Source organism: Lissotriton vulgaris, chromosome 6, assembly GCF_964263255.1.
Source record: "Lissotriton vulgaris chromosome 6, aLisVul1.2, whole genome shotgun sequence".
In the NCBI taxonomy this organism is placed as follows: Eukaryota; Metazoa; Chordata; class Amphibia; order Caudata; family Salamandridae; genus Lissotriton; species Lissotriton vulgaris.
Window position 1 is genome coordinate 1,292,343,467 of NC_141694.1, and position 25,132 is coordinate 1,292,368,598.

At 48.8% G+C, this 25,132-nt stretch overlaps 1 protein-coding gene across 4 annotated transcripts in view; it reads right to left on the reverse strand.

The window, feature by feature from the left end:
• MED23 (mediator complex subunit 23) overlaps window positions 1-25,132 on the reverse strand; it is a 583,151-nt gene that overhangs the window by 68,023 nt on the left and 489,996 nt on the right. For all 4 annotated transcript variants that reach the window (XM_086927430.1, XM_086927429.1, XM_086927428.1 and 1 more), the window contains 2 exons: window positions 12,295-12,460; window positions 10,552-10,624 (listed from right to left, as the gene is read on the reverse strand). In XM_086927430.1, the coding sequence (XP_086783556.1) occupies window positions 10,552-10,624; window positions 12,295-12,460 (239 nt within the window). The remainder of the gene's footprint in view (window positions 1-10,551; window positions 10,625-12,294; window positions 12,461-25,132) is intronic.

Genomic DNA, 25,132 nt, shown 5'->3' on the forward strand with positions numbered 1-25,132 from the left:
GCACTGGTCATGAGGAGCATGGACTAAGACTGCTGTGGAGACAGGGTGCTGTGGCAGTCCCCACGGCCCGACAGCACCATTAATGCTCAGCTGTACACCGGGCAGCGGTGAAAGGCCTTGAGTGTAGCAGCCTTCTGGAAGCATTGACTGAGACCGATGGGTGCCCTGCAACAATCCGACTGGCTGCTTGTGCTGGTGCCATGGGGGTGGTCTTCACAGGTGTAACACTACCTATGGGGCCTCTCATCTGGGGAATTGGTGGCCCATGATCCACGCTGACCCCAGGCACTCCAAGCCTACTCAGCCTGAATGCTGGAACCGAAGATGGCTGCTGTGGGGTAGACACCCCCTTGCAGTAAGGCACATTTATAGCCCCTAAACACCTGCTATGCTACAGAAGCGCACTCCAGGAGCAGCCATCTGACCCCCTTGTAGGTTAGCTAGGACGGTCTCAAGGGCCCTCAAATGGTTTGCGGAGCAGTTCACTGTGGGAGTGAGTGGCCTAACGCATACCTGGAGACTTGCTCATAGACTAATTTTCCCTGCAAGACCGGTGGCACCCGAACATTCCAGCTGCTCATACTACCGCCTTCTTCTCCCATCCGCCATACCGGTTTGATATCTGCCCCACCCCACGGACTATATCTGTTTGATTGCGGCCCCACACTACATGGATAAGTTGCATTGCACTGGCTCGCTTTGCCATTTTCTTTGACGAGATGTGTATTTTGTCGCTCTGCCTACCATGAGGAGAGATGAAGGAGCCAGTGCGCACACCCAGGCTAAGATGGATCGGTACACAATACAGACCTCCACTGGGGTCGGAGCGCCAGCAGAAGAACTGCATCTACAACAGCAGCCTATGACTTGGGGACCGTACTGCAGGCCAGCCAATCCTCGTGTGAAGTGGTTGAGGCTAAGATAGGAGAAGCTCAGATTGAAACATCGCTTATCCACCAAGATTTGTGGAATGTGGGTAAAAGAGTATCGGAGGTAGAAGGCAAATTCTCTACCCTGGAAGATGAGATTACTACTCTTAAGCAAACAGTTTCTAAACTCTTCTACACCACCGCTACCCTTGAAATACACATGGAAGAAGTAGAAAACAGATTCAGGAGGAATAACCTGTGTCTCATCATGTTTCCTTAAAACGTTAAAGCTCCTCACCTGGAGCGTTTCTTGGAGGCCTGGCTGGATTCCTGGGTGTCCAAGGGTAAGTGGACACCAGGATTTACAACTGAAAGGCCGCACCGCTTGCCGTCTCCGCGTCCTCCTCTGGGAGCCCCTACCCACCCTCTGATAGCTCGTGTTTTGATCTATTGAGATAGGGACACAGTTCTATGAGCAGCCAGCCAAGCTGGTGCCCTGGCTATTGAATCCACCCGCTTCATGAGCTTTCCTGACTGTACCAGGGCGGCCTAGAAGCGGCGGAGTTCCTTCGAGAAGATCAAACAGAAGCTTAGGGTCCTAAATATACATTACATGTTCGTATTTCTTGCCAAGCTCAAAGTGATCCATGATTCTGTAACACATTTCTTTGAGACTCCCGAAGCAGCCTGGGACTGGGCCACTGCGGTTTTGGCCTTCTGCACCAGTTACCAGCAAAAAGTCTTCCACCAGCTCAAATGCTACCGGCCCCCTCGCACCAGGTCACGACGAAACATGCGTTCGCAGAAGAACAGGAGGCATACCCAGAGATAATCGGTTTCCCCTGATCCCCACAGCACAATTATCCACCTGGAACCCAAGAGTCATGCACTCTGGGCCTCGGCTCACACCAAAACACTGCCTTGAAGCCTCAATATGGAGTGTAGGCCATGCCTGTGCTGTCTGCCAGTGATGAGCTGGCCAGGTCCACTTCAGTGCTGAACTTGCATACGTGCCCCACAATATCCTGAATCAGAGGAGTACCCATGCTGTGAATTTACCGGTTTGGTTTTGATGGTTTGTGTTTTTGGGGGTTACAGGGCGACAAATGATTGAGTTGGAGAAGTGTGGAAGTTGGGGGGAGAGTTGTTTGGTTTCATTTTTAGTTGTTTTTTCATTTTTGTCTGTCCTTCAGGACCATGCACTGTGATACACACTCATATCCTCCGACTACTGAATGTTGCACACATCCATGATCAGGGTCCTCCTACCAATTACCAAACCCAAATTGCTGTTTGACGTGGATCCATCGCCTGACCACTGATGCCCTAATGGTACATTTTAAGATTATGTTGTGGAGCGTCAACTGCCTTTTAGGCCGCATTAAGTGGTCTGCGGTCCTTTGCCTTGCCAAAAGATTTATGCCTGAGGTGTTGAGGCTGCAGGAGACCCACCAGCTGGGCACACAATGTAATCTTCTGAAACACTTTGGGTATGACAGCGTATACCACTCCGGGTCCGCGTAAGGGTCTTGGGGTGTGGAGCTTCTTTTCCATAAATCACTGCCATTGGTAGTGACCTCCGCTGCTGGGGATGCACAGGGGAGCTTTATGGGCATACAGGGCTTGCTCGAGGGCCAACGCTACAACTACATGAGTGAATAGGTACATCATCCAAGTCCCCCTCCCCGGTGTTAACGGCATGGAAGAATGAGGTGGTCCTGTTTTCGCCAGGAATTACAATAACTGGTGAAGACTTCAATGCCTCCCCCAACCCTGACCTTGATGCCCCGGGCTGCCCACAGCAGGCCAAATGTTCCAGGCCAAACAGCTCCGGACTCCGATGAAATCCCTGGGGCTGTATGATGCTTGGAGAACCTGGCACTCCAGGAACTGGGAATATACCCACATGTCAGCCTCATATGGGACCCATCCCCATGTAGCCTGCTCCTACTCCCCGCCACAATCTTCTACAGGACGACAGGACTAACAATCCTTCTGCAAGGTATTTATGGCTACTCTTTCATCATGGGCCACTTTGCAGTAGCAGATCTGGTATGACACCCTCTTTGATATCTTAATGTCTGGCACGTTCTTGACCCTGCATGCAACAAGCATATAGAAACTAAACTTTATGCTTATTTTGATCTTAACAGCGGAACAGTCGTGCCTATGGGTGGTGGAATAAAGCCACTGTCAGGGGGCACAGAGATATCTTAGAGGGTGGGAGTAAAACTTAGCCAGATGTCACTAGGGCACCTGATTCTGGATCTCGAAAAATTAATTGCGCTTAGGCTGATGGAGACCTCCACAGGCACCTTCAAATCACCAGGGCCTCCCTAAAACAGATTTTAGTTGATGAGTCCAGGAGGCAAAAGGGGGAACCGGCTGTATTGGCTTACTACCAGTGATAGGACTTCTAGGATACTCCCCGAGATAGTGGAGCCTTCTGGGACCCTCCGATTAACAACGGCGGGTACTGCTGCTGCCTTCGGGGACTACTACTGCACACTCTATGCCGGCAGGTCTCTAGAGGAATGGGACCGCCCCCGGCCTTTAGAGGAAGGGGACTTCCCCATTGTTATTGGCATTTCCCTACCAAAGCTACCAATGGCTCTCCGTTCCAAGCTGGATGCGCCTCTGCCGATCGAGGAAATTGTTGCGGCAATTACTGAATACAGTTTGATAAATGCAGCAGTCCGTTTACGACAGGGTACTGGGGATGGTAGACATCAGGCTTTACTACTGGGTGACCCATTTAACAGTGATCATTAAATGGCTGCCCGGAGAGAAGGATGGCCCTGCCTACCACCTATCACATTTTTGCCTAGGACTTATACCATTTTGGAATTGCTCTATGGTGGCACGTTCCCTAATAACTTCCTAGCCCTGACATCTATTGCGATTCAGACTTGGCACATGGCCCTATGCTTCACAAAATGGGATGGGATAGTTAGGCAATGGACCTTCCTGCGGATGGAAGATGGCTGCACCACACGGCCCACCTTGAAGGCTTTAGGAAATGGATCAGAAGTGGCCAACTACCCTGGTGGCCAAAAGGGACATGGCCCATTAATGGAAATCATCCCAACCTCCGGCCCAGCGGACTGGTGTGCCAAAATGGAATAACCAATATATCAGGTAAGGGGGTGACTACAGAAGCACGCCAAGATTTGGGGCAGGTGAGGGAGAGTGGCCAACCGCCGAGAGCACTGGCCGCTTCCTAAGGCGGCTCCGTCCCAGTGCGCCCGTTTACAACAATATCCGCCATATAATCATCCGGTAGTTGGTACAATTGTATACCGGGATACGCAGGAACATACCGGGGGTTGATTGCGCTGAGTCCCGACTGAATCAGTCTAGTTGTTCCGGGATTGGACCACTGACTCACCTTGAGCGGGGAGAGGCCGCAAACCATGGAGAGCCTGGACTGTGTGGAGCTGCTGTTCGCGTCTGCGACCTGACGGAGGTACGATGCCTTTGTCTTCTGGGGCGTAGCTTTGGGCTGACAAGTCACCGGGGACCCAGGAGGGTCGATCTAGACCTGGTGCTTGCTGCTGGGTGGGGGATCCGAGGAGCCTGCCTGCCTTAGGCCGCTGGGACCCTTGGTTGCGCCTCACATCAGGTGTCGGCTAGAGGAGACTGCAATCTATTCTGCGTGGCAGGTGGGTGAATCCAGAAGCCACCCGCTGTGTCTTGATGCGGGTGGCGGTTTTGAACTGCGGTGAGCGGACTCGAACTTGGCACCGCCCACCACTGGTAGACGGAAGCGGCCAGAGCGAAGCGACTCGCTCCATTAAACTTTCTACCCCTGGCTCTCCACACCGCCCCCACTGGCTACAATTCAGTCCAGTGGCCACTTGAGGACTTCGGGACGGCCGCGGCCACACGTGAGGAGCAGTTGAGAGTTTTGCCTTTCCTCGAGGGACCTGGGCGAGACGTTGAGAATGATGTGGCCCTCTGGGAATCTGGGAATCCATCCACACTGTAGCAGGAAGCTGCTGGGGGAGGGAGAGGGGGGGCAGCGGGGTGCTGGGCCCCGTTGACTTTGTACACTAGTGGAGCGCCCAGCTATCTGGGGGGTGTCCCGGATTGATTTGTGGGCTAGTGAAGGGAGTGCCACCCGGCCCCCTGGGAGGTGCTGCCGTATCTGCTATTGGAGCCAGTGTGATTGCACCTCCTGGCCTGCGGTGCCACGGCGGGTCCTGGTTGACGTGGCTTGAGGAGTAACCTGTGCAGACCGAACTTGCCCTTTCTTCCCTGGAGTGCGCACAGACAGAATCGGCTACACCATGGCAGGGGGGCGAAGCTCCAAAGCGGCAGTCCAGGCCAAGCTGACCAAATTTGCTTGGGATGGAGGCCCCGGCGTAAGTCCAAAGAGGGGACGCACCACGCAGGAGAAGCCACAGTCTGGTGAGAAGCAGAAAGAACCAACACTGCAGGACATTCTTGAGGCCATTACAACCATGTGCACGTCGTTGGAATTGTGCATTGACTCTGTGTCCTCGAGGTATCCCTTTTCCGAGCAGATATGCGCTCGATGAACTCACGCCTAAAAGATGTTGAGATAAAAACGGGCTCATTGGTCGAAACTGGAAGCGCAGTTGAACGACTACGAAGGGCGCTCTAGGCGTAACAACGTCCGCATATTTGGAATACTGGAAAGAGCAGAGGGGCAATCAGCGGACCTGTTCGTGGAGGATTTGATTACCACCCGTCTCAATCCGAAAGGGTTGGGTGGGATTGTTTTCATTTATATTGTAGTTTATTTGTTGACTAGGCATGGCATACCTGATTGACCTTTGGCAAAGGCGGACGCTGGTTCCACATTGTTGGTGTACGTGTTGGTGAAAAGCCCATGGTATACCTAAACGTTTCCCCCCGGGGGCCTTTCTGGGTGGCTCTCACCGGACATACATGTACCTCGGAGACTGAGTGAGGGGCACAACAACTAGGCAAGATCTTAAGTTACTATCTTTGAATGTCAACGGATTGGGACAAGATTAAGAGGGGTGTGGACTTCAATTCCTAAAGCGATACTCTCCTGATGTTGTTCTCCTTCAAGAGACCTACCTGCTTGGAAATGCATGCAAGGCATTGTCAAGATGGGGCTTCCACCTAGCGGCCCTCAGCTTTCGGCTCTGGTTCCCCGGGTGTGGGCATACGGTCTGGAAATGATTCCCCCTAACTGTTGATTCGGTCCGCACTGACGCCCTGGGTCGCTTTGTTGCCGTCTCTGGGTTCTATGAGGGGCGCACCCTCAATCTTGTTTCGGCTTATATACCAGCGGGTCTGCACACTCAGGCCTTCGCTGACCTCGGGGATCTCCTTCTTGGCTTACCAGACAAACGATTGTTGATCGGGGGTGACTTTAATTACATTGTCTCTGACTCCCTCGATCGGTGGCCCTAGAGGGACTTGCCGCCTTCCCGCAAACAAATCCATAGCCTTCTGGGCGCGAAGGGCCTGGTGGATATTTGGAGAACCCTACATCCTACTAAGCTCCAGTACACCTTTCTTTCTGGGCCTCATCGTAGCATGTCCCGCATAGACTACGTGTTGACGCTGGCATCCCAACTTCACACCATCAGAGAAATACAATATCTGGCCAGGGGGATCTCCGACCATTCAACCAGTCAGTGTCGTTTAGAGGAGGGCAAGCCCATGGCTGGCCGGGTGGCACGATTAATCCTTGGTATCTCACGACCCCCTCCATCTGATACAAGGTCTTGAGCGAGTCGGATCTTTACTTTCAGGAGAACGAAGGGTTCGTCGACTCGATAAACGTACTTTGGGAGGCCCATAAGGCTGTTATACGGGGGTGATCCTGGCCCAGATCGCCAGAAAGCGACAGGATAAGGGAACTAACGGTCCAGTTGCAGGACTCGGTAGAATTGCACCAGAAGCTGCGCATAAAAGAATTCTCAGATTTAGCGAAGGAGGCTGCCAAGACACACTATAGAGCCACGCTCAGCAGAATTTACGACGTAGGCGATAAGGCGGGCAAACTATTGGCCTGGTTGGATCGTCGGGACAGGGCTCAGCGTGTTGTGGTTGAGTCTGAAACAGACTCACAAACCTGCCTTACTGCACTACAAGATATAACGGTAGCATTTGGCCAGTATTATCAATTGCTATACACATCTCACACGCCGCATACGGAGGAGGAGGATTCCTCTCTCCTTTGCGATATTTCAATACCATTCCTTTCTGAGGAGTGCTCCGATCTAGACATTACAGTGACGGAAGTTGAGAAAGCCATACAGGACCTGCATGGGGTGGGGGGAGGGGTCGGCGGGTCCAGACGGTATCCCCATAGAATTGTTCAAGCTCACGGCGGGTAAGACTGCACCCTTTCTCAACGAAATGTAGTATCGAGAAAGAAAAAAAGGGGGTATCCTTTCAGAGAATCAAAGAATTGCCAACATTGTAGTCATTCATAAAGCGGGCAAGCCAGCTAATAAGTGTTCGTCCTATAGGCCCATATCATTGCACAACTGTGAAGCTAAAATTCTGGCGAAGGTTCTTGCCACGCGCTTGCTCAGGGTCTTGGCCTGCCTGGTCCATCCGGATCAATCGGTGTTCATGCCTGCGAGAAACACCTCCCTCATCCTGCGCAGGCTCCGCGGAGTGCTGTGCCGGGTGGACACAATCAGGGAAGATGCAGTCGTGGTGTCCTTGGATGATGCATCAGCGTTCAACACCATCGAATGACTACATGTTCGCCGTGCTCCGCAAATTGAGTTTCGGCCCCGAATTTATCAACTAGGTGTGGCTTCTGTACCACCACCCACTTGCAGAAGTAATTATCAACAATAAGAAATCCCCTGTGTTTGTTCTTGGCAGAGGCAAAGGGGTGCCCCCTTGTCACCGCTTCTCTTTGCTCCGGCCCTGGAGCCGTTAGCAGAGAGGGTCCGGCAGGACCCCGCTATCAGGGGCCTAGGTGGGCTTCCGGTTGGGAGGACCACATATCGCTGTATGCGGACGACATTTTGCTCTACTTGGCCTCCCCAGCGGCATCCCTCAATGTGGTCCTGGACATATTTCGAGTGTTTGGTAGGTTTGCGGGGTATACAATAAATTGGTCTAAATCAGTGCTCTATGTTCTGTACGGCAAACGGCACTCGCTCCACCGGGGTTCCCAATTAACGGGGGCTACGGAAGGCTTTAATACCGGAGGATCTGGGTTTCCAAAGAACTAGCCAGATTCCACGAAAAAATCGTTTGCTGCCTCTAGTGCGTCCTGAATCGGACATTCAACACTGGAAGTTGCTCCTGTTGACTCTTTTGGGGCGCGAGGCCCTATTCAAGATGATGTCCCTTCCTAGACTTTTATATGCATTGCAGAACACTCCACTTCCAGTCGCCGCCTCGTATTTCAAGGAACTTGACAGCATTGTTCGAGATCTGCTTTGGGAGGGCAAACCACCCCGTATAGCAACACACAAACTCACAGTAGGATGGTTTGATGGGGGCGTTGGTCTACCGCATATTAAGAGGTACTATTGGGCCTTGCAACTTGCAGCGATTAATTAATGCATGTATAGACCGCAGGAGGATCCGGCCTTTCGGATCGACAGTTGGCTCCTCCCGGGGGGGCGGTTTTGAGGGTGCGTTATACACACGATCTTTGAGACCTGTCTTGACCGGCGCGACCGGGCATCCAGTGCATGTATGGAGGGTGGCCAATAGGAGTCGGGACTGAGAGGGTAAACACACACGGGCCACGCCTTTTTGGCACTGTGAGCAATTGGGTAGATTGATCAGTTCAAAGAGCTTCGACCAATGGGACCTTATAGGTATTTCCAAGGTGGGTGACCTCTGGAAGTCGGGTACGGTGGTTCCATTTTCCCGATTGCAGCAGGAGTATGAACTAGCACAGTCCGAATATTTTCGATACCTTCAAATTAGGCATGCCCTGCTTACGGTTCGTCCCAAGGGTGACGCTCTCCCGGAGTCCTCCCCACTTGAGGACAGGATCCTGGACATCGGCCTACCGGAAAAAGCAATATCCCTTAATTACAAGAAGATCATCAACAATATGGCTGATCCCCTGATCCGCTTGAGAGCCAAATGGGACCACGATGTTGCGGGCCTAGACGATGAGAAGTTGTGGGCAGCAGTGGCCTCCCCTCGTGAGGTGGCCATCTCATCTAGGCTCCGCCTGGTCCAGTTAAAACTTCTCCACAGATCCTACTTGTTGGGGCCTCTGCTGGTTAGCAGGGTTATATCTTGGACAGGGGCTGTGTGCGACGATGTGGGCGTGCGCAGTGATCCAGGGGTACTTGGAACGGGTGGTATGCCAGATGGAGGGAGGGCTGGGGCAACAGATTCACTGTAATATTAAGTTGGCATTGTCAAACATCTAAGACCCTACAGATCTGAACTCCAGGGAGCACACATGGGTCAAATTGGGGCTTGTGATTGCTAAAAGGAACATTGCACGGATGTGGAGGGCTCAGAGCCCTCCAAAGATAGTGGATTGGGCCAATGATATGGATTGGTGCATGGCGACAGAAAAATCCATTTATGAAGCCAGGGGTTGCCTGAACAAATGGACATAAATATGGGTGCAGTGGAACACATACAGGGGGGAGATTTGTGAACCACCAAGAGTCAGAGAAATGTTCACTTGTGGGATCGGACATTGGAAGATGGGTCCTTTCCGGGGCACCATTCAATGTGTAACCTATAATGTCTAACTGCCTATTCTTGCTATACCTAGGTAACATACCTTTTTTTTCAATAAAAAGTTATTACATTTTTTTTTTAAAGATTTTGGGCAGGGGGTGGTGGTCATACTATATAGTATGGGAAAAGTGGGGTGATGGACTGTTACAACATGAGACGCAGATGGAACGTGTACATATGGACTGTACGCAATTTCAATGGACTGTAATGTTTGTTTGTTGTTAAGAAAACAATAAAAAGGTTTATCACAGAAAAAACAAGAAAAAAAACTCACAAAGCCCTCTTCACCCCAATCAGAGATAGTTTGGAGCATTATGCCCAAGTGTTTGGACTTGATATAATCACCGACATACCTCTAGCCGTGGCCAATGTCATGTACATATATGACTCTGCAACAATATTTGTAAAGATCTTTGTTGAAAGAAAGGATCAAACCAGTCAGTCCATTTAAAGATTACATTCACAAACAGGCATAAGTCGCCGTTCAAAGTTGGCATAGCTGGGAGTGAATATTGCTTAGTATTCACAAAGAATTCCTCTGTCGTGGTCTCCATTTTGGAAATCAACAAATTGGGCAAATTTTGACCATGCTCACGAGTAGCTATTAAGTAATCATTCGTCACAGGGCGGGAGACCCATTGAGCTATGTTAAACAGAGATTCTCACACACTACATTGTTCAGGCATTCATTTAAATATAACGAGAAAGACAACCTAGAAAAGTTCTGTCCTAGACATACAATCAAAACCAGTCTGGATTAACTTCAAAATAACATCAATTATCAGAAGAGCGTTCAATATTGAAACAATTCTGCATATTAATAACTATTGCCAGTAATTTAATCCAATGTTCACACCCTGAAAAGAGTATCACAAGAAGGGCGTGGATGTGTGAGTGTATAAAAAGAAGAGCAGAAGGAAAGATTCAAACGCAACTCAGTACTTTGTTACTGCACTTTGTGTGGACTTAGAACAAATGGTTATACTCAACTCACTGGCAAGGCTGTGATGATCAAACCGATTGCATTCATCCAAGCTGTAATGTTCTCTCTTGGCACTAACGGCTGGCTACAGGAAACAAGAAAAGCATTGTAGTGCGTTTATTTTTACTTGTCATGATGGTTTTTATTGACATTTCCATGTAACACACATTACTTTTCACAATATTCCGTAATAGTGGCCCTTGACAAGAAAACAAGATGCCATAACAAACTAGAGCAACAAATGAAAAGAAATGAAAGAGAATGCAAAGGATACATTAACACTCAGTCCATTTTTTACTTTTTGGTAATACTCTCGCTTTGAAATCTCATTAGATATGAAAGCGACTTATCTATAGCACAGAGCTTTGTGGCTACGGCTATAACTACAGCCCTGTCTAGAACGTGCATTCATACCGTGGCCAGTCTACCCTTCCCATGCCTGACTAACCATGATCGCCAACCTAAGAGGCCTTGTCTGAGGACCTGCACCTCTGATATTTTAGCCACCAAAGCTGTATCGAGATTACTGTCCACGTTCTCCCATAAATTTGTTGTGTAATAGGTATGCACTTACACCCAAACTTATGAAAGGGAGAAGGCCCTGACCAGAGCCAGAGGAATCAGCTTTTTGAGGAAATTCGATTCTTTATGGGGCAGACTTGCACAAGATTATCAGGCCCGATTGGGAGATTGATTTAAAAAAAAATATATGTATACATTTTTTGGATGGATGCTGCTGTTTCATTTTGTGTTTGCTGAGTGCCAAATTAAACTGCGGAAAGAATAATTCTTCGTGTGGCTTCATCCGTATGGGTAACCTGCAGCGATGGATTTATAACGGCTGGCCTCGGCCGTGGAGTGGGGCCCACCGCATCAAAGCGGGTCCTATCAAGTGCCGATTGGTGGTTGAAAAATTAGGAACGAAGTTGGTGTTGTTGCAGGACACTGCCCGCTCACCCGCATTGGCAGCCAAAAAGCGGTACCCAAGATAACAGTTGGTTTTCCATCCATTCACTGGGAAATAAACTATGTTTTAATTTTGAACTGCTCAGCACACCCACATGGGTTAATCAGCAGCGCACTACAATGCCCACGAGGCCTTGCATTTGCCACGCCCGGGAGGCAGGTATTAATAGAGATGTGCGCGAGGCTACGTTGTCTGCAGTTTCTCTGAAATACACGCCGCAGATGAAGGGAAAGAGAGTTCCCGAAACGCGTCCGGCGTTTGAACTTTTTGGATGGATGCTGCAATTTCATTTTGTGTTTGCCGAGTGCCAAATTAAACTACGGAAATAATAATTCTTCGTGTGGCTTCATCCGTATGGGTAACCTGCAACGATGGATATATATATATTTTTTTCTCTCTTTCCCCTTCTTTTTCGTTTTCTATTGTAATACGCATTTACGGTTAAGTTGGTAGTATCACTAAATTACGTGAATCATACGTATTTTCATTGTGTTCTCATTGCATTATTGTAATGTTACATATAATGCCTAATGCTTTATCTCTTTTGGCAATAAAAAAAATACATATATTCAAAAATAATAGGCAAGTACCCAGAAGGCCAATATTCTTGTAAGTTTCCCATATTTTGCACTTGTTTAGCTCATAAGCATCACTGAATGAACATCGTCACGCCCTGGCTGTGCTTTTGTCTTGTGCCAACTTCGGGAACATAAATAGCTGGTGCTGTTTTTTTTTTTTAACTAAGTGTGGTGCAAAACACAGTTCTAAAAACAGCAATGGAACAGTACCTCTTCAGCACCACATTCAGGAGGGCATTACCAACGTCCTTTCCAGGAACAGCCAAGGCCATGAGTTCAACACAGGTGACGTGGAGCGCATGCGCTGCTGGGTTCGGAAACTCGTTGAATCTCCAGTCACAGTTTGGAAATGGACCCGGTGACTTGCCAGCCATTGGTAATGCTGTGATGAAGGAAAGTAATCTCTCTCGTGGCATAACTCAAACCTTTTTCAAACATAAAATTACAGCGTCAAAAACAGGTGTAGAAAAGCTTCAAGATCAAGAAATTACTTACCTGCAGTAACGATGTTTCTGGTGGAGAGAGACTCCATCTGCAATTTCCTCACCTGTAAAACAACACCGAGAGTCAGGCTAGATCTGGAAACTTCAAAGATCTCACTTCAACGATAAGGAGTGCTGGCTTCAGATGACACCGGAAGTGACGTCAGATGACGTCCACGAAGCCATATAGCGGTGCAACAGTTACCATACATTTTTGCCAGCCTTCAAGGCAAGAGGACAGATTCCCAGGTCTGGTGGCTCAGTGGGCTAATGCGTCCACTGGAAAAGCATATGTGCGATCTCATGGTCACAGGTTCAAATCTCAGATGGTCCACTCAGCCTTTCATCCATATGAGGTCGATAAAATGAATACCATTGAGTTGGGTAGCAATAAACACTGTTATCAACGCCAAGATTCCTACAAGTGAACGTGCCCTTTACAAATACACGTTATGCTATTGATTAAGTGCAGTACCAAAAATAATAAATTGGGATCTTATTCCTTTCCCTATAACACATCCATCTAACAGGGAGGTGGGTGGTTCAGTAAGGAATCTGCAGGTAGATGACCATCCACCAGAAAGATTGTTACTAAAGGCAAGTACATTTTTCTTCTCGTGGATACTTCTACCTGCAGATTCCACAATTGTATAACAAATTAAAGAGCAATACCCTGCTTTTGGAGCAGGGTTAATGGATGGTTAAACAAGGAAGTCCCGCAAAGCAGATGTGGCACTTCAGAATCCAGACAATAGGGCTCGACAAAAGTGTTCAGGGACATCCACGCCGCCGCCTTGCAGATGTCTGCGATGGGAACTCCCCTGGCAAGAGCCAAAGTTGTAGAGCTTGCCCTGGTGGAATGAGGTCCTTCAGGATGATCTTTTTGGCTAGAGGGTTATAGGTTGTGATACAAGAGACAATACACCTGGAAAGGGTACTCTTCTATATCCCTTTCCCTTTCTTAGCTCTGCAGTAGTAAAGAAAGAGCTAGTCATCTAGTTGTATGTCCTTTGTTCGGCTGAGATAGTAGCTGACCGCCTGCCTAGGATCCAGCCGATGCAAACGCTCCTCCTCCTTAGCAGGATGGGCGGGGGAATAAAAGGTTGGGAGGGCGATGGACTGGATTGGTGGAAGGGATTCACTACTTTTGGCAGGAAAGCAGCCAATGCTCGCAACACCAATTTGTATGTATAAAAAGAAGTAAAAGGAGGATGGGAAATGAGAGCTTGTAACTATTGAACCCATGTAGTTGCTTTGATAGGCACCAAAAACACAGTTTTGAATGACAACATACTTAAGGGACAACTATTTAGTAGCTCAAATGTAATTCACATAAGAAAAGTCAAGACTAATCCTAAGTCCCACTGGGCCACAACGAAGGGGGGTAGGAGGATACATATTTGTCAACCCCTTCAAAAAGCGCATGGCAGTGGGGGACTTGAAAAGGGATGCCACCAAGAGGAATGTAAACCGGGCAGCAAAATACCCCTTGACATTGTCTATCACCAGGGCCACTGGAATTATGCGAGTATGCGGCAGTGGCATTTTTCACAAAATAATACATCTGCTGCATCAACGGCAGATTTTAACAAACCAAATTGTTTCTAGCTCAAACTGATCAAAAGGTACTGAAAGAGTAGCAAAACGAGTCCCAGCATAGAGGAAAGCCCTTTGCAAGTTTTGACTGGTAACCCTTTAACTGCTTCGTGCTGTATTTGTATTGTTTTCAATAGGGTGAAATATTTGTCCAGGCATTACCACATGTAAAATTGACAAAATTAAGACTATCGCAAAATGTGGCACACTGTGATGCATGCCTTTTCTTGCGTCATACTTAACCCTGCGACATAGTTTGTTCCTTCCCTGTCCCTTAATTCCTGTGGCCTTAACTACCGCACTACTCTGATGAGCAACGTAAAGTGTGTATGGCAGGACCGGACACAGCTCGGATTACTTGGGTCCACGTTATTGCCTGCACACCATGCAACAAAGTTGCTCCATCTGCCCGATTAAGCAGACTTGGTGGAGTGGCGATGCACTGATAAAATAACGTCAACCATCCCTGGAAGCAGCTGAAAGGAGATCAGGTGTCCCCACTCAATTTCCAAGCATGTAGGTGAAGGCCTTAGCGATTGGGGTGGAGAAACATTCCCCTGACTGGGAGAGAAGGCCTGGATTGAATGAAAGATGCAGTCACAAACAAAGCAATGGATCCGTAATTCTAGGGAGGTCTCACAAGTGACTCGATGTGCTCTAGTGCATAACAGGGAATTCCCTTTTAAGGACAGTTCCCCTAACACACCAGAGGTGTCATGCTTCATCATGGGGGTACCTCAGCACAGGCGAGGTCGAGAGGGTCCAAGTCAGTGCCAACATTTCATGGAGCCTATTTCTGTATTCTTCTCCCTCAATGAGCCATTGGGCATCTCTTCATGATTTGTGTTCTGGAGTGGCGCTGGATAACGGTGCTGGTGAGTCTTGACTGGTGCCGGAGGCAGTTGTGGTGGTGGCGTCAGTGGTAGTGGCACGGTCTAAGGTGTTGTGTATCAAATGACCGGGTCAAAGGAAAGCCGAGACAGCAATGAGGTCGATGGACCTGCGCAGACAGAGATCGGGGGAATAGAGAGGAACAATGGTTGCCTGATTGGAGCAGGTGGTTGCGCAGGTCCACTAGATGGCATAGACGCCCTTGCGAAAACAGAATACTTGGCATTCAATTACACCACTGGGTCCGATCCTGGTGTTGGGAACCCTTGGAAGGTTGGTGTCAGAAGTCGGCCAGGAAGTGGCCTTGGTGTCACAAAATCCAGTGGAGTTGGAGTCCAATCCGAGGCAGGGTCCAGTGAGGCCATCAGAGTACGGACACTCTGAGGGGAGCCACAAGGGCAGGCTGACTAACTCCAGCTCAGAGGATGAATGACCTGTGGGAGTGGGAAAGAGACAGGGTGACTTACTCATGGCGCTTTTCCTCATCTTCTTCCGTTTGTTTCCAGATGAGGAAGATGGTGACAGGGAACGATGTCTGGAACATTTTCTACTTCATTTGTCCTCCTTAACTCAAGCCATAAAGAGCTTAGCCACGCACTCCTTCATAGCCTTGGGGTGCATAGTTTAGCATGAAGAGGAGGCCCGGGAGCCATGGTCCAACATCAGGCACTAGAGGAAAACGACAAGGGGGACCGTGATCAATTTCTGTTCTTTGCATTCCCTACATGGTTGAAGCCCAGATTTTTAGAGGGAGACCCTGTATTGCATTTTATTAGAATTTGTGAGAGGAAAGTCTCCACGGAGCGCACAAGCTCCGGATCTGTCTAAAACATGGGTACTCACAAACTTTCTCTCGGGGGCCAAATTTACAGTGTGGTTTGTGTCCGAGGGCCGCACCGGTGGGGGGTGGAGAGGGGTCAGTGGGGAAGGGAGCGGGGCTAGAGCAAATAAAACCTGTGACCATGAGGTTGATCACAGGTCCCTGCAGCGGACGCCTTCGTCCACTGAGCCACCAGACCTGGCATACACACCTCTCTCCCTCTCCCTCTCCCTCTCTCTCTCTCTCTCTCTCTCTCTCCCTCCCTCTTCCTCTCTTCCTCTCTCTCACCCTGACTGTCTCACTCTCTCTCTGTCTCCCTCTCTCTCTCTGTTTTCTTCTCCCTCCTTCTATTTCCCTCTTCCTCACTCTATTTCCCTCTCCCTCACTCTATTTACCTCTCTCTCCTTCCCTCTCCCTCCTTCCTTCTGTCGCCCTCTCTCTCCTTCCCTCTCCCTCATTCCCTCTGTCTCCCTCTCTCTCTCTGTTTCCTTCTACCTCCTTCCTTCTGTCGCCCTCTCTCTCCTTCCCTCTCCCTCATTCCCTCTGTCTCCCTCTCTCTCTGTTTCCTTCTCCCTCACTCTGTCGCTTTCCCTCACTTTATTTCCCTCTCCCTCACTCTATTTCCCTCTTCCTCACTCTATTTCCCTCTCTCTCCTTCCCTCTCCCTCCTTCCATCTGTCTCCCTCTTTTACCTTCCCTCTCCCTCATTCCCTCTGCCTCCCTCTCTCTCCTTCCCTTTCCCTCACTTTGAGGTCTCCCTCACTCTGAGGTCTCCCTCTCTCTCCTGAGGTCTCCCTCACTCTGAGGTCCCCCTCCCTCTGTCTCCCTCACTCTGAGGTCTCCATCTCTCTCCTTCCCTCTCCCTAACTCTGAGATCTTCCTCTCTCTCGTTCCCTCCCCCTCACTCTGAAGTCTCCCTTTCTCTGAAGTCTCCCTCTCTCTGAGATCTCCCTCTCTCTCCTTCCCCATCCCTCTCCTTCCCTCGCTCTCCCTCGCTTGCTCCCTCGCACTCTCCCTCGCTCTCCCTCCCTCACGCTCCCTCCCTCACGCTCGCTCCCTTGCTCTCCCCTGCTCCCTCTCTTGCTCTCCCTCCCTCGCTCTCCCTCCCTTGCTCCCTCTCACTCCCTTGCTCTCCCTCGCTTGCTCTCCCTTGCTCTCCCTCCCTCCCTCGCTTGCTCTCCCTCCCTCATGCTCCCTCCCTCGCGCTCCCTCGCTCGCCCTCCCTCGCGCTCCCTCACGCTCCCTCTACCTCCCTCCCTCGCTCTCTCGCTCTCCCTCCCTCCCTCTCCCTCACTCCCTCCCTCCCTCCCTCTCCCTCCTTCCCTCTCCCTCCCTCCCTCACTCTCCCTCCCTCGCTCTCCCTGCCTCGCGCTCCCTCTCCCTCCCTCGCTCTCCCTTGCTTGCTCTCCCTCCCTCCCTTGCACTCCCTCCCTCGCTCTCCCTCACTCTCCCTCCCTCGCTTGCTCTCCCTCCCTCTCCCTCGCTTGCTCTCCCTCACTCTCCCTCGCTTGCTCTCCCTCCCTCACTCTCCCTCCCTCCCTCCTTCTCCCTCCCTCATGCTCCCTCCCTCCCTCTCCCTCGCTTGCTCTCCCTCCCTCCCTCGCTCTCCCTCCTCACCCTGCCTGTGTGTGCTCGGACTGTGACCGCTTCCAGGCGCACACACACTGCCGCACTCAAGCTCTTCACAGGTCTTTAAAAGACCATTCGTATGTTAATGAGGCTTTGTTCACCTCCCAGCGCCCCTGCAGCCCCACTCTGCTTATGGCCGGAATCACCCAGCCCCCCCCAGAGCAGCAGAGTCTGAGTCGCGCTCTGGCTGCACACATCTTTAAAACATTTTTTTTTAAACTCGGGTCCAATATCTGCAAGGTCCGCGGGCCGCCAGGGAAGCCTTGCCGGGCCGCCAACGGCCCGAGGGCCGTACTATGAGTACCCCTGGTCTAAAAGATGTGGAAAAAAGGCAAAATGACGTTTTTGCGCAAGAGCAAGTGCTATAGGGCATTGTGACGTCACCTGATGTCACTTACGACATCATCCGAATCCAGCACTCCCTAGCGGTGGTGTAGTATCTTTGAAGTTTCTAGATCCAGTCTGACGTCTGGAGATACTCAATAGGTGAGCAATCTGCAGGTAGCAGTATCCATCAGAAACATGCATGTATAAGTGTGATCATGAAATATTTATAGCCAGAGATTAAACCCAACTGTTCCAGGTATACGGCTGTCATTGTATCACTCAACGTGCAAACAAAAATAGGCCAGTCAGGGTGTAACAGAATACCGTGATACAAATACTGATGGCCTAGTTATGCATGGCTAAAACAGTGTTCACTGATAAGAGAGGAAGAGATTTGTCAACATTAAGGCGGAAATCGATACATGATGGTGAATCTTCCGGCTGATGACATGGGGAGAGCAGACTGCAAGCCACAACAGTCATCAGTCACGGTTCCACTAAATATTGATTCACATCAAGGGTCAGTTTGTAACTCTTGGTGTGCAGGTGTCTTTTATATTGGACTGGTCAACTATCATTCCAAGTGAGTGATGACATAAGATGTAGATGACGTAAATACCAAAGTGATGATGCTGGATGACCTTGTGGGGGAAGAGGGTATGCAGTTCTCCAGGTAGGAAAGAGAGAACAGACGAAACAAAACAGAGCCGGTTAATCAAAAGATTAGTCAGGCTCGCAAAGGAAGAGGAAGGGAATTCCTCTTATCGGAACCAGGGTCCTCACACACCCAGCAAGCTAGGTGTCATGCTTCATCATATGGACCTGCTCCTTGCCGGGTCAGCGCTGCAATACCGAATGGGCACCCATAAAGGGGCTCTTTAGCGGAGATCTTTTGTTCCTGGCCGTATGGTGCAGTGCGTGTGAGAGGTCAAGTTGTGTAGATGTAGGTAAATTAAGGTGGTTTAAAACAGATTGGATAGTCCAAAATATGACTTTTATTTCAGCTGGCTATCCACCGGATTATAAACAAAATAAGAGTGGTAGCTTGCTGATGTAAGGGTTCAGTTCAGCTATCTGACGGGCAACAGGTTTCATGCCTCGAGGTTCTAGTGATCCCCAGCAATTCTTCAGGATCTAGTGTAAAGAAACTAACTACACAATATGGTGGGTGCAGGTGCTACCTACTACGTCTAGTACTATGGAAAATAGTCTCTCCACGAATGTTGGGTGACCTAACTCAGTACTATAACAAACTCCAATCTGTGTCAGATGCAGTACCGGGACACCTATAGTCTGGTGTCGATTTGTGGTCGCTGGAGTGGGCTGGAAAACCTACCCCTCGCACCTTGAACCGGGAAGACCTTGGATGGCCTTGGCCATGTGCAGTTGCAGGAGGATGTAAGGTAGATTCTTGTGATGGATATCTTTGGGCAAATTCATTTGAACTGCCACTGTTCTTAAAAAGAACATTAAGAAGCATTAGAGTATAGTACCTGTAGAACTATGCAATAATGATTTGGAAACAATGATCTAAGGTATAGATAGTTTAGGGTATTTACCTTTGGCTGTGACAAATAACCTAAGATAGAAAAATACTTGGGGATATGATTTGGGCTTGCAACATTATAGTGTATTGTGACAGGTTACCATCTTTTGTGAACTTAAATGGAAGGAAGCTGGGGAACAGATAACTGAATGGAATATAACATTATTAAACAAATTGGCACCAATGCAAGATTTGGCATAAAGTATGCCAGGTAGTAAATAAGTACAATATTAACAACCAGGTAGTTATTTGGAAAACACATTATGTTGCTACGGTGGATCTGGGCGAAACGTATCTTGTACCATTAAATCGAGGAACCAGGTTGTAATACAGCCTTATGTCCAAGGGGATGAACAAAGGTGAGCAGTAAGGACGAAGACACCCACAAATACGGCTTCTTCCTACTGGTAACAGATAAAAGGAAAATACACCAACAGTACTTTAGAGTGGCTGGACCACATAGATTAGTACTTTGCACAGATGGATAGTTGTGTTTTAATTTATGACAGATAATTTAAAAACAGAAAACAAATGATGGGTCTTCTTAAGAAATATGCTGTTTAGAAGACTACTACCATCCTTTCATACAGATGTTTTCTTTCGAACTCTGATTTGGAAATGTTAAAATTACAGTTCTAGTCTGCCTACTTTGCAGCGGGAGGAATTATCTCTTTCCATTTCTGTAGGAGGTCTGGACCAAGGGAGAGGTCCTATTCCACTTTTGACTGACCTTTACAATAAACAATAGAAAAGACTCCATCAAAGGTAAAGCCTGGTCAACACCAGATGAACCACACATGCAGTGCATTTACTAATTGCACCCCAATCAGGCCCCTTAAGATTACAACATATGGAACATTTTCTGTAGCGGGAAAGGTACTTGTATTGCACTCCAATTAGGTCATCTGGAGGAACTCTGTTTGAAGTTCTCATCTGTTCGCCCCTGCCAAGAGAAGCATAAAGTTTGAGCTTCTTCATCTACCAGAGGCCCATGTGATTTCTTTATTCCAGTACTGCTGCTGTCTGTACAACAGGCATTTGTAATCTCTCTGTGGAAAAAACTGCTGTTGTACATATTTCTGAATTTGACCTTTCAAATAAAATCTTGGGCGTCAAATTCTAGAAGGAAATATTCTCTAAAAATGCTGATACGCTGTACAGTTCTTATTTCCTGCAAGTCTTGATGCTGTTGTTATCATTTCTTGCACTGTGCATATACTTATAATTGTAGCCACCTCATCTCAAAAGTGAAGTATTTTGGATATGGTACATCTCGCCTGATGAACAGGGCTTGGGGTTCCTACTAAGGCTAGTTTCGGTAGAGTGGGATGGAATCATGAATGGGATTATGAATGAGAGTGTTTTAGTACCACATTTCAATTTTTTTTGTATTCATGTTGGGTAGGTTACTTACCTTCTACAACGCCTTATCTGGTAGAGACGTGATCTAGCTGCAGATTCCTTACCTTTGAACTTCTAGGCGTCAGGCTGGTTTCATAAGATTTTTCTTAGCAGTGCACCTGCATGCCGGTAGACTCCATGTGACGTCATCGTCATCATGATGTCCGCTTTGTCAATATAACAACCACTCCGGCACGCTGACATCAGTACTTTTCACAACTTTCCACCAGAGAAGCGTGAAGCCATGCAGTAACTGGCCATGGTGTGTTAAAAAATGAACAGCTAGGGCTCTGAAGGGGAAAATCCCTGACACTAAAAACAATTCTGCTAAGCCGGGAGGATGGGCGGGCCAGCAAGGAATCTGCGGCTAGGTCATGTCTCTACCAGGTAAGACGTTAGCGAAGGTAAGTAACCAAGCAAAACCATCCCCTGAGGGACTGCGGAAAGGTTATATCAGAAAATCCTGTAAAACTGAGCAACCAAACAGATTGGGAATCCAGGCAGTATGGTCTGGCGAACGTGTGCAGTGATGCCCACGTGGTGGCTTGGCAGATATCAGAAACATGAACTTCATGGTGAAGAGCTGTGGTGTAATGGATCCTTAAGCCCTTCAGGGGGATTTTTCTTCACTAAGGCGTAGCAAATTTTTATACAAAGGATAACCCAGTGGGATTAAGTCCTCTTTTGGACAGATCACCCTTTCTCTGCAGCCACGTACCCTATAAGGAGATAGTCATCCACCTGGAACTCTTTAGTTTGATCGAGATAGAACCATAATGCTCATTTTGGGTCCAGACGATGGAGCAGCTCCTCTTCCTTGGAAGGGTGAGGTGGTGCATAGAAGGTGGGAAGAGTAACCACTGTCCCATGTGAATGGGTGTCACCGACTTAGGGAGAAATAAGATGCTCTTGTACGGAGCAACACTTTGTCTGGGAAGACTGTCAGGTAAGGAGGCTGTGATGATAGTGTGTGTAGTTCACTCACACTCCTGGCAGATGTAATTGCCACCAAGAAGGCTGTTTTGATGGTGAGCAGCAGCAGAGGGCGGTTGTGCAGCGGCTCAAATGGTGAGCACTGTAACAAGCATTTGCAATGTAATAGGTCTCGCATGATTGCTTAAACCAGCGTAAATGCGAGACCTATTGCATTGCAAATGCTTTTTTTTCTTAAGCTCTCCTTGAGACCGCATTTGTTTTTTAGCTGTCTCCCTAGTGTGCTTCTCCTTCCCACTCTGTGTTGCTCTCTTACTCATGAGCTTAACCCACTATCTATTATGCGCTTGCCTCCCTATGCCTTTCACCCCCCACCCCAGGTTGCTTCCCTCACTCCAAGCTCCATGTTGCTTATTTGCCTACTTGTCGCTCCCACCCCATCGGACTCCAAGCTGATCTCTTTCTCTCGCCCATTTGCTTTTCTCCATAAAGCCCCCACCCACTTACCCCTCTGCACCCCCGCACCTGCCACCTTCATGTTGCTTCCACTTCCAGGCAGTAATCAGTTTGAAACTGCACATATTTCAGCTTTTTATTCTGGTGAATCTGCACTTCAGTGAATTATTAGAATATCAGTGGTAGGCAGTTTTTTGCTTCAGTGAGTCATTTCTTTCTTGAGGGTAGCAATAGAAAAAGGAGAAGAAATCAACGTTCAGCTGGCAGTAAATAAATATGTGTTTTTGGATGGACAAGTGATTGCTCCTGGCCTGATTCCGCATGAGTGAGTAAAAGGTCCGAGACTTATCGTGACATCTAGTCATGTGGTAATTAGAAACCGGGGTGGAAGTTGAAGGAATCTTTGTAAGGAGGATGTAGCCGTGAGCTGTGGAATATGTGAACCCTCTGCAACAGAGATGCACGTTGGTCCCGCTTGAGATTGCCAAATTAGTGACATTTCACATATGTCGAAACACTGTGGCATATATATGAACACTTCTGAAAATACCAACGGATGTGCCAAGTACATGAAACCCAGTTCTGTAGTAGTTTGCTAACAGTTCTTAAGAAATACCATTGTATTGTTAGATGGAATCGGTGTGCGCTGTGGCTTATGATTCATTCTCACATTCACAAACGTGCAGGCAGTGACAAATTTGAAATGTTCATTATGGTGAAGGAAACATAATTCAAATGGCCTCTTTTTTCTGAAACCCAATTATTCCTTTTAGGAAAAAGTGCCCGGAGTTCTGTATCATAACTCCGTGCTCTGACCAGATGTGTAGACCGTAGTAATGCTGTTAACAGACTGCACCATAACTACGGACTCGGGCAGCTTACTTTGAAAACACGAACACGCTGAGCTGCAGTATCGGTGACCCAGTATGCGCCGTCTGCTTTGGGGAAAAAACTATTTGCTTCAATTAACAGAAAACAGGCACATGCATCTCAGCAGCTCTGGCTTTGAAGCATGGAAGAAACAACTACAGCTCTGTAGGTTAATTTACCGGAAGCCGCAATACGTGTGCAACCTGCAGTCACCGGTTTAAATCAGAGAAGGTAGGACGCAACCTTACATTTTACATTAATATAATTGTTTGAAGTATACAAATCTGTGTTTACAATAAACAGGCCTTCACTGTCCTCCTTCTGTTTATTTGCTCCCTGTGAAATGGATCCAAACAAGAACAAGCAACGTCCCCAGCACAGACTAGTCAAAATAGGTCCCGATACACAGACCTACGCAACCCTGATGGAAACCCCCGTGCAAGGGACTGGACACATTCAAACCTCCACGGCGTTTATCTCCCTATATTTACGCACTAGCCCAGAGTATAACCCACAGCCCCATCCATCCCCAGCAGCCTGTGCACTCCAATGTCAATACTGCACGTATGGTCTGAAAACAATAGGCCTCTATTGACGGGCTCCAGCCTGCACCCATGGTTAACTGTTTCTAGGCTGCCCTCTGGTGCACGCGACTCTGCCATGGATGTCCCAAGCCCCACTTCCCCCCCCTTCCAGCTCTGAGAAGCAGCCCCTGATGGAGACCCGACGGCTGAGATCACTTACCCTGCGCCGACGGGACTGCGTCTGCGGCCTCCTCCACCGAGGCGAGCGGGGGTATCATATACTGAATATGTGGGTGCACCCCCAAATCCACCTGTTCGGAGACCGTGGGACAGGCGGATGCAGTTCAGGCGCTGCGTCATCCTCAAACAAGTCGGCCTGGAGCAGAGAACAGCCTATGAGACACGGGGGGGGGGGGCATGAGCGTGACGCCGTGAGCGTGCACATTGGCGTTCCCTGCGGCTCCTGACAGTGGCGGCCCTGCAAAGCTAGAAGCGCGTTCACAGACCGGTGTCTGCTCGTACACCGGTCTGTACCGCTTGAGAGGCTCAACACAACGACAATAAGACTCGCTAGCGGCAGCGCGCTTCGCGCTGCAACGCTAGGCGAGCCCTAAAAATGCACGTAAAAATGTCTAAACATGCCGCCTTAATTATGTAGCTTTTATGACTAATGAAGGCGTGGCGGTGGCGTCAGTAATACACCTGCTCCCGATCACCAGACAGAAAGTGAGAATTATCACAGCATGAGGCCCCAAAATAATAATTATCACAGCATGCCGAGAGGCGCCCAACGCTGCTGGAGCACTCAACTGCGCATTAATTATAGTTGAGTGCTCCAGCAGCCTGGGGCGCCTGTTGACATGCTGTGATAAATGGGGTCTCATGCTGTGATAATTGTTACTTGGGCGCCTGACGTGCTCCGCATTAACGCGCACAAGCCGATCCACTGTGAAGCACGTTCACAGACCTCAATCGGCTCGTGCCCATACTAGAATCGGCTCGTGCCCATACTAGAATCGGCTCTTGCACAGGTCTGTCTCCAGGTCTGTCTCCCTTGGAGGCAAACACGGCAGCTATAAGTCTCGTTGGCGGCAGCGCTTCGCGCTGCAACGCCAGCGAGACCTAAAAATGTGAGAACCAAATGAAGGTCCCACGGTGGCATAATAAAGGGTGAAGGGGGAACAAGTGCATTAACCTCTTCAATAATCTCTGCACCAAAAGGGATTTGAAAAGAGAAGGCTGATCAGGCAGCCACAGAAAATAGAAAAGGACTTTATCTCAGCGGGGCATTTGACACCATTTCTCACAAAATCCTTCTTGATGCCTTACCCACCATGGGCCTGGAGGGATTAGCCTTGGACTGGCTGGCCTCCTTTCTTTCTAAGCGCACTTTTCAAAATGTTTCCCGTTCTGCCACTTCCAATACTTAATTCACAGTACCATGGGGTCCCCCAGGGTTCTATCCTCAGTCCCCTACTTTTTAATTTATATGTTACCCCTTTAGCTCATATAGCTGACAATGTCGGTCTCAGGCTATTCACATACGCCGACGACTCCCAGGTTATCTTCTCGC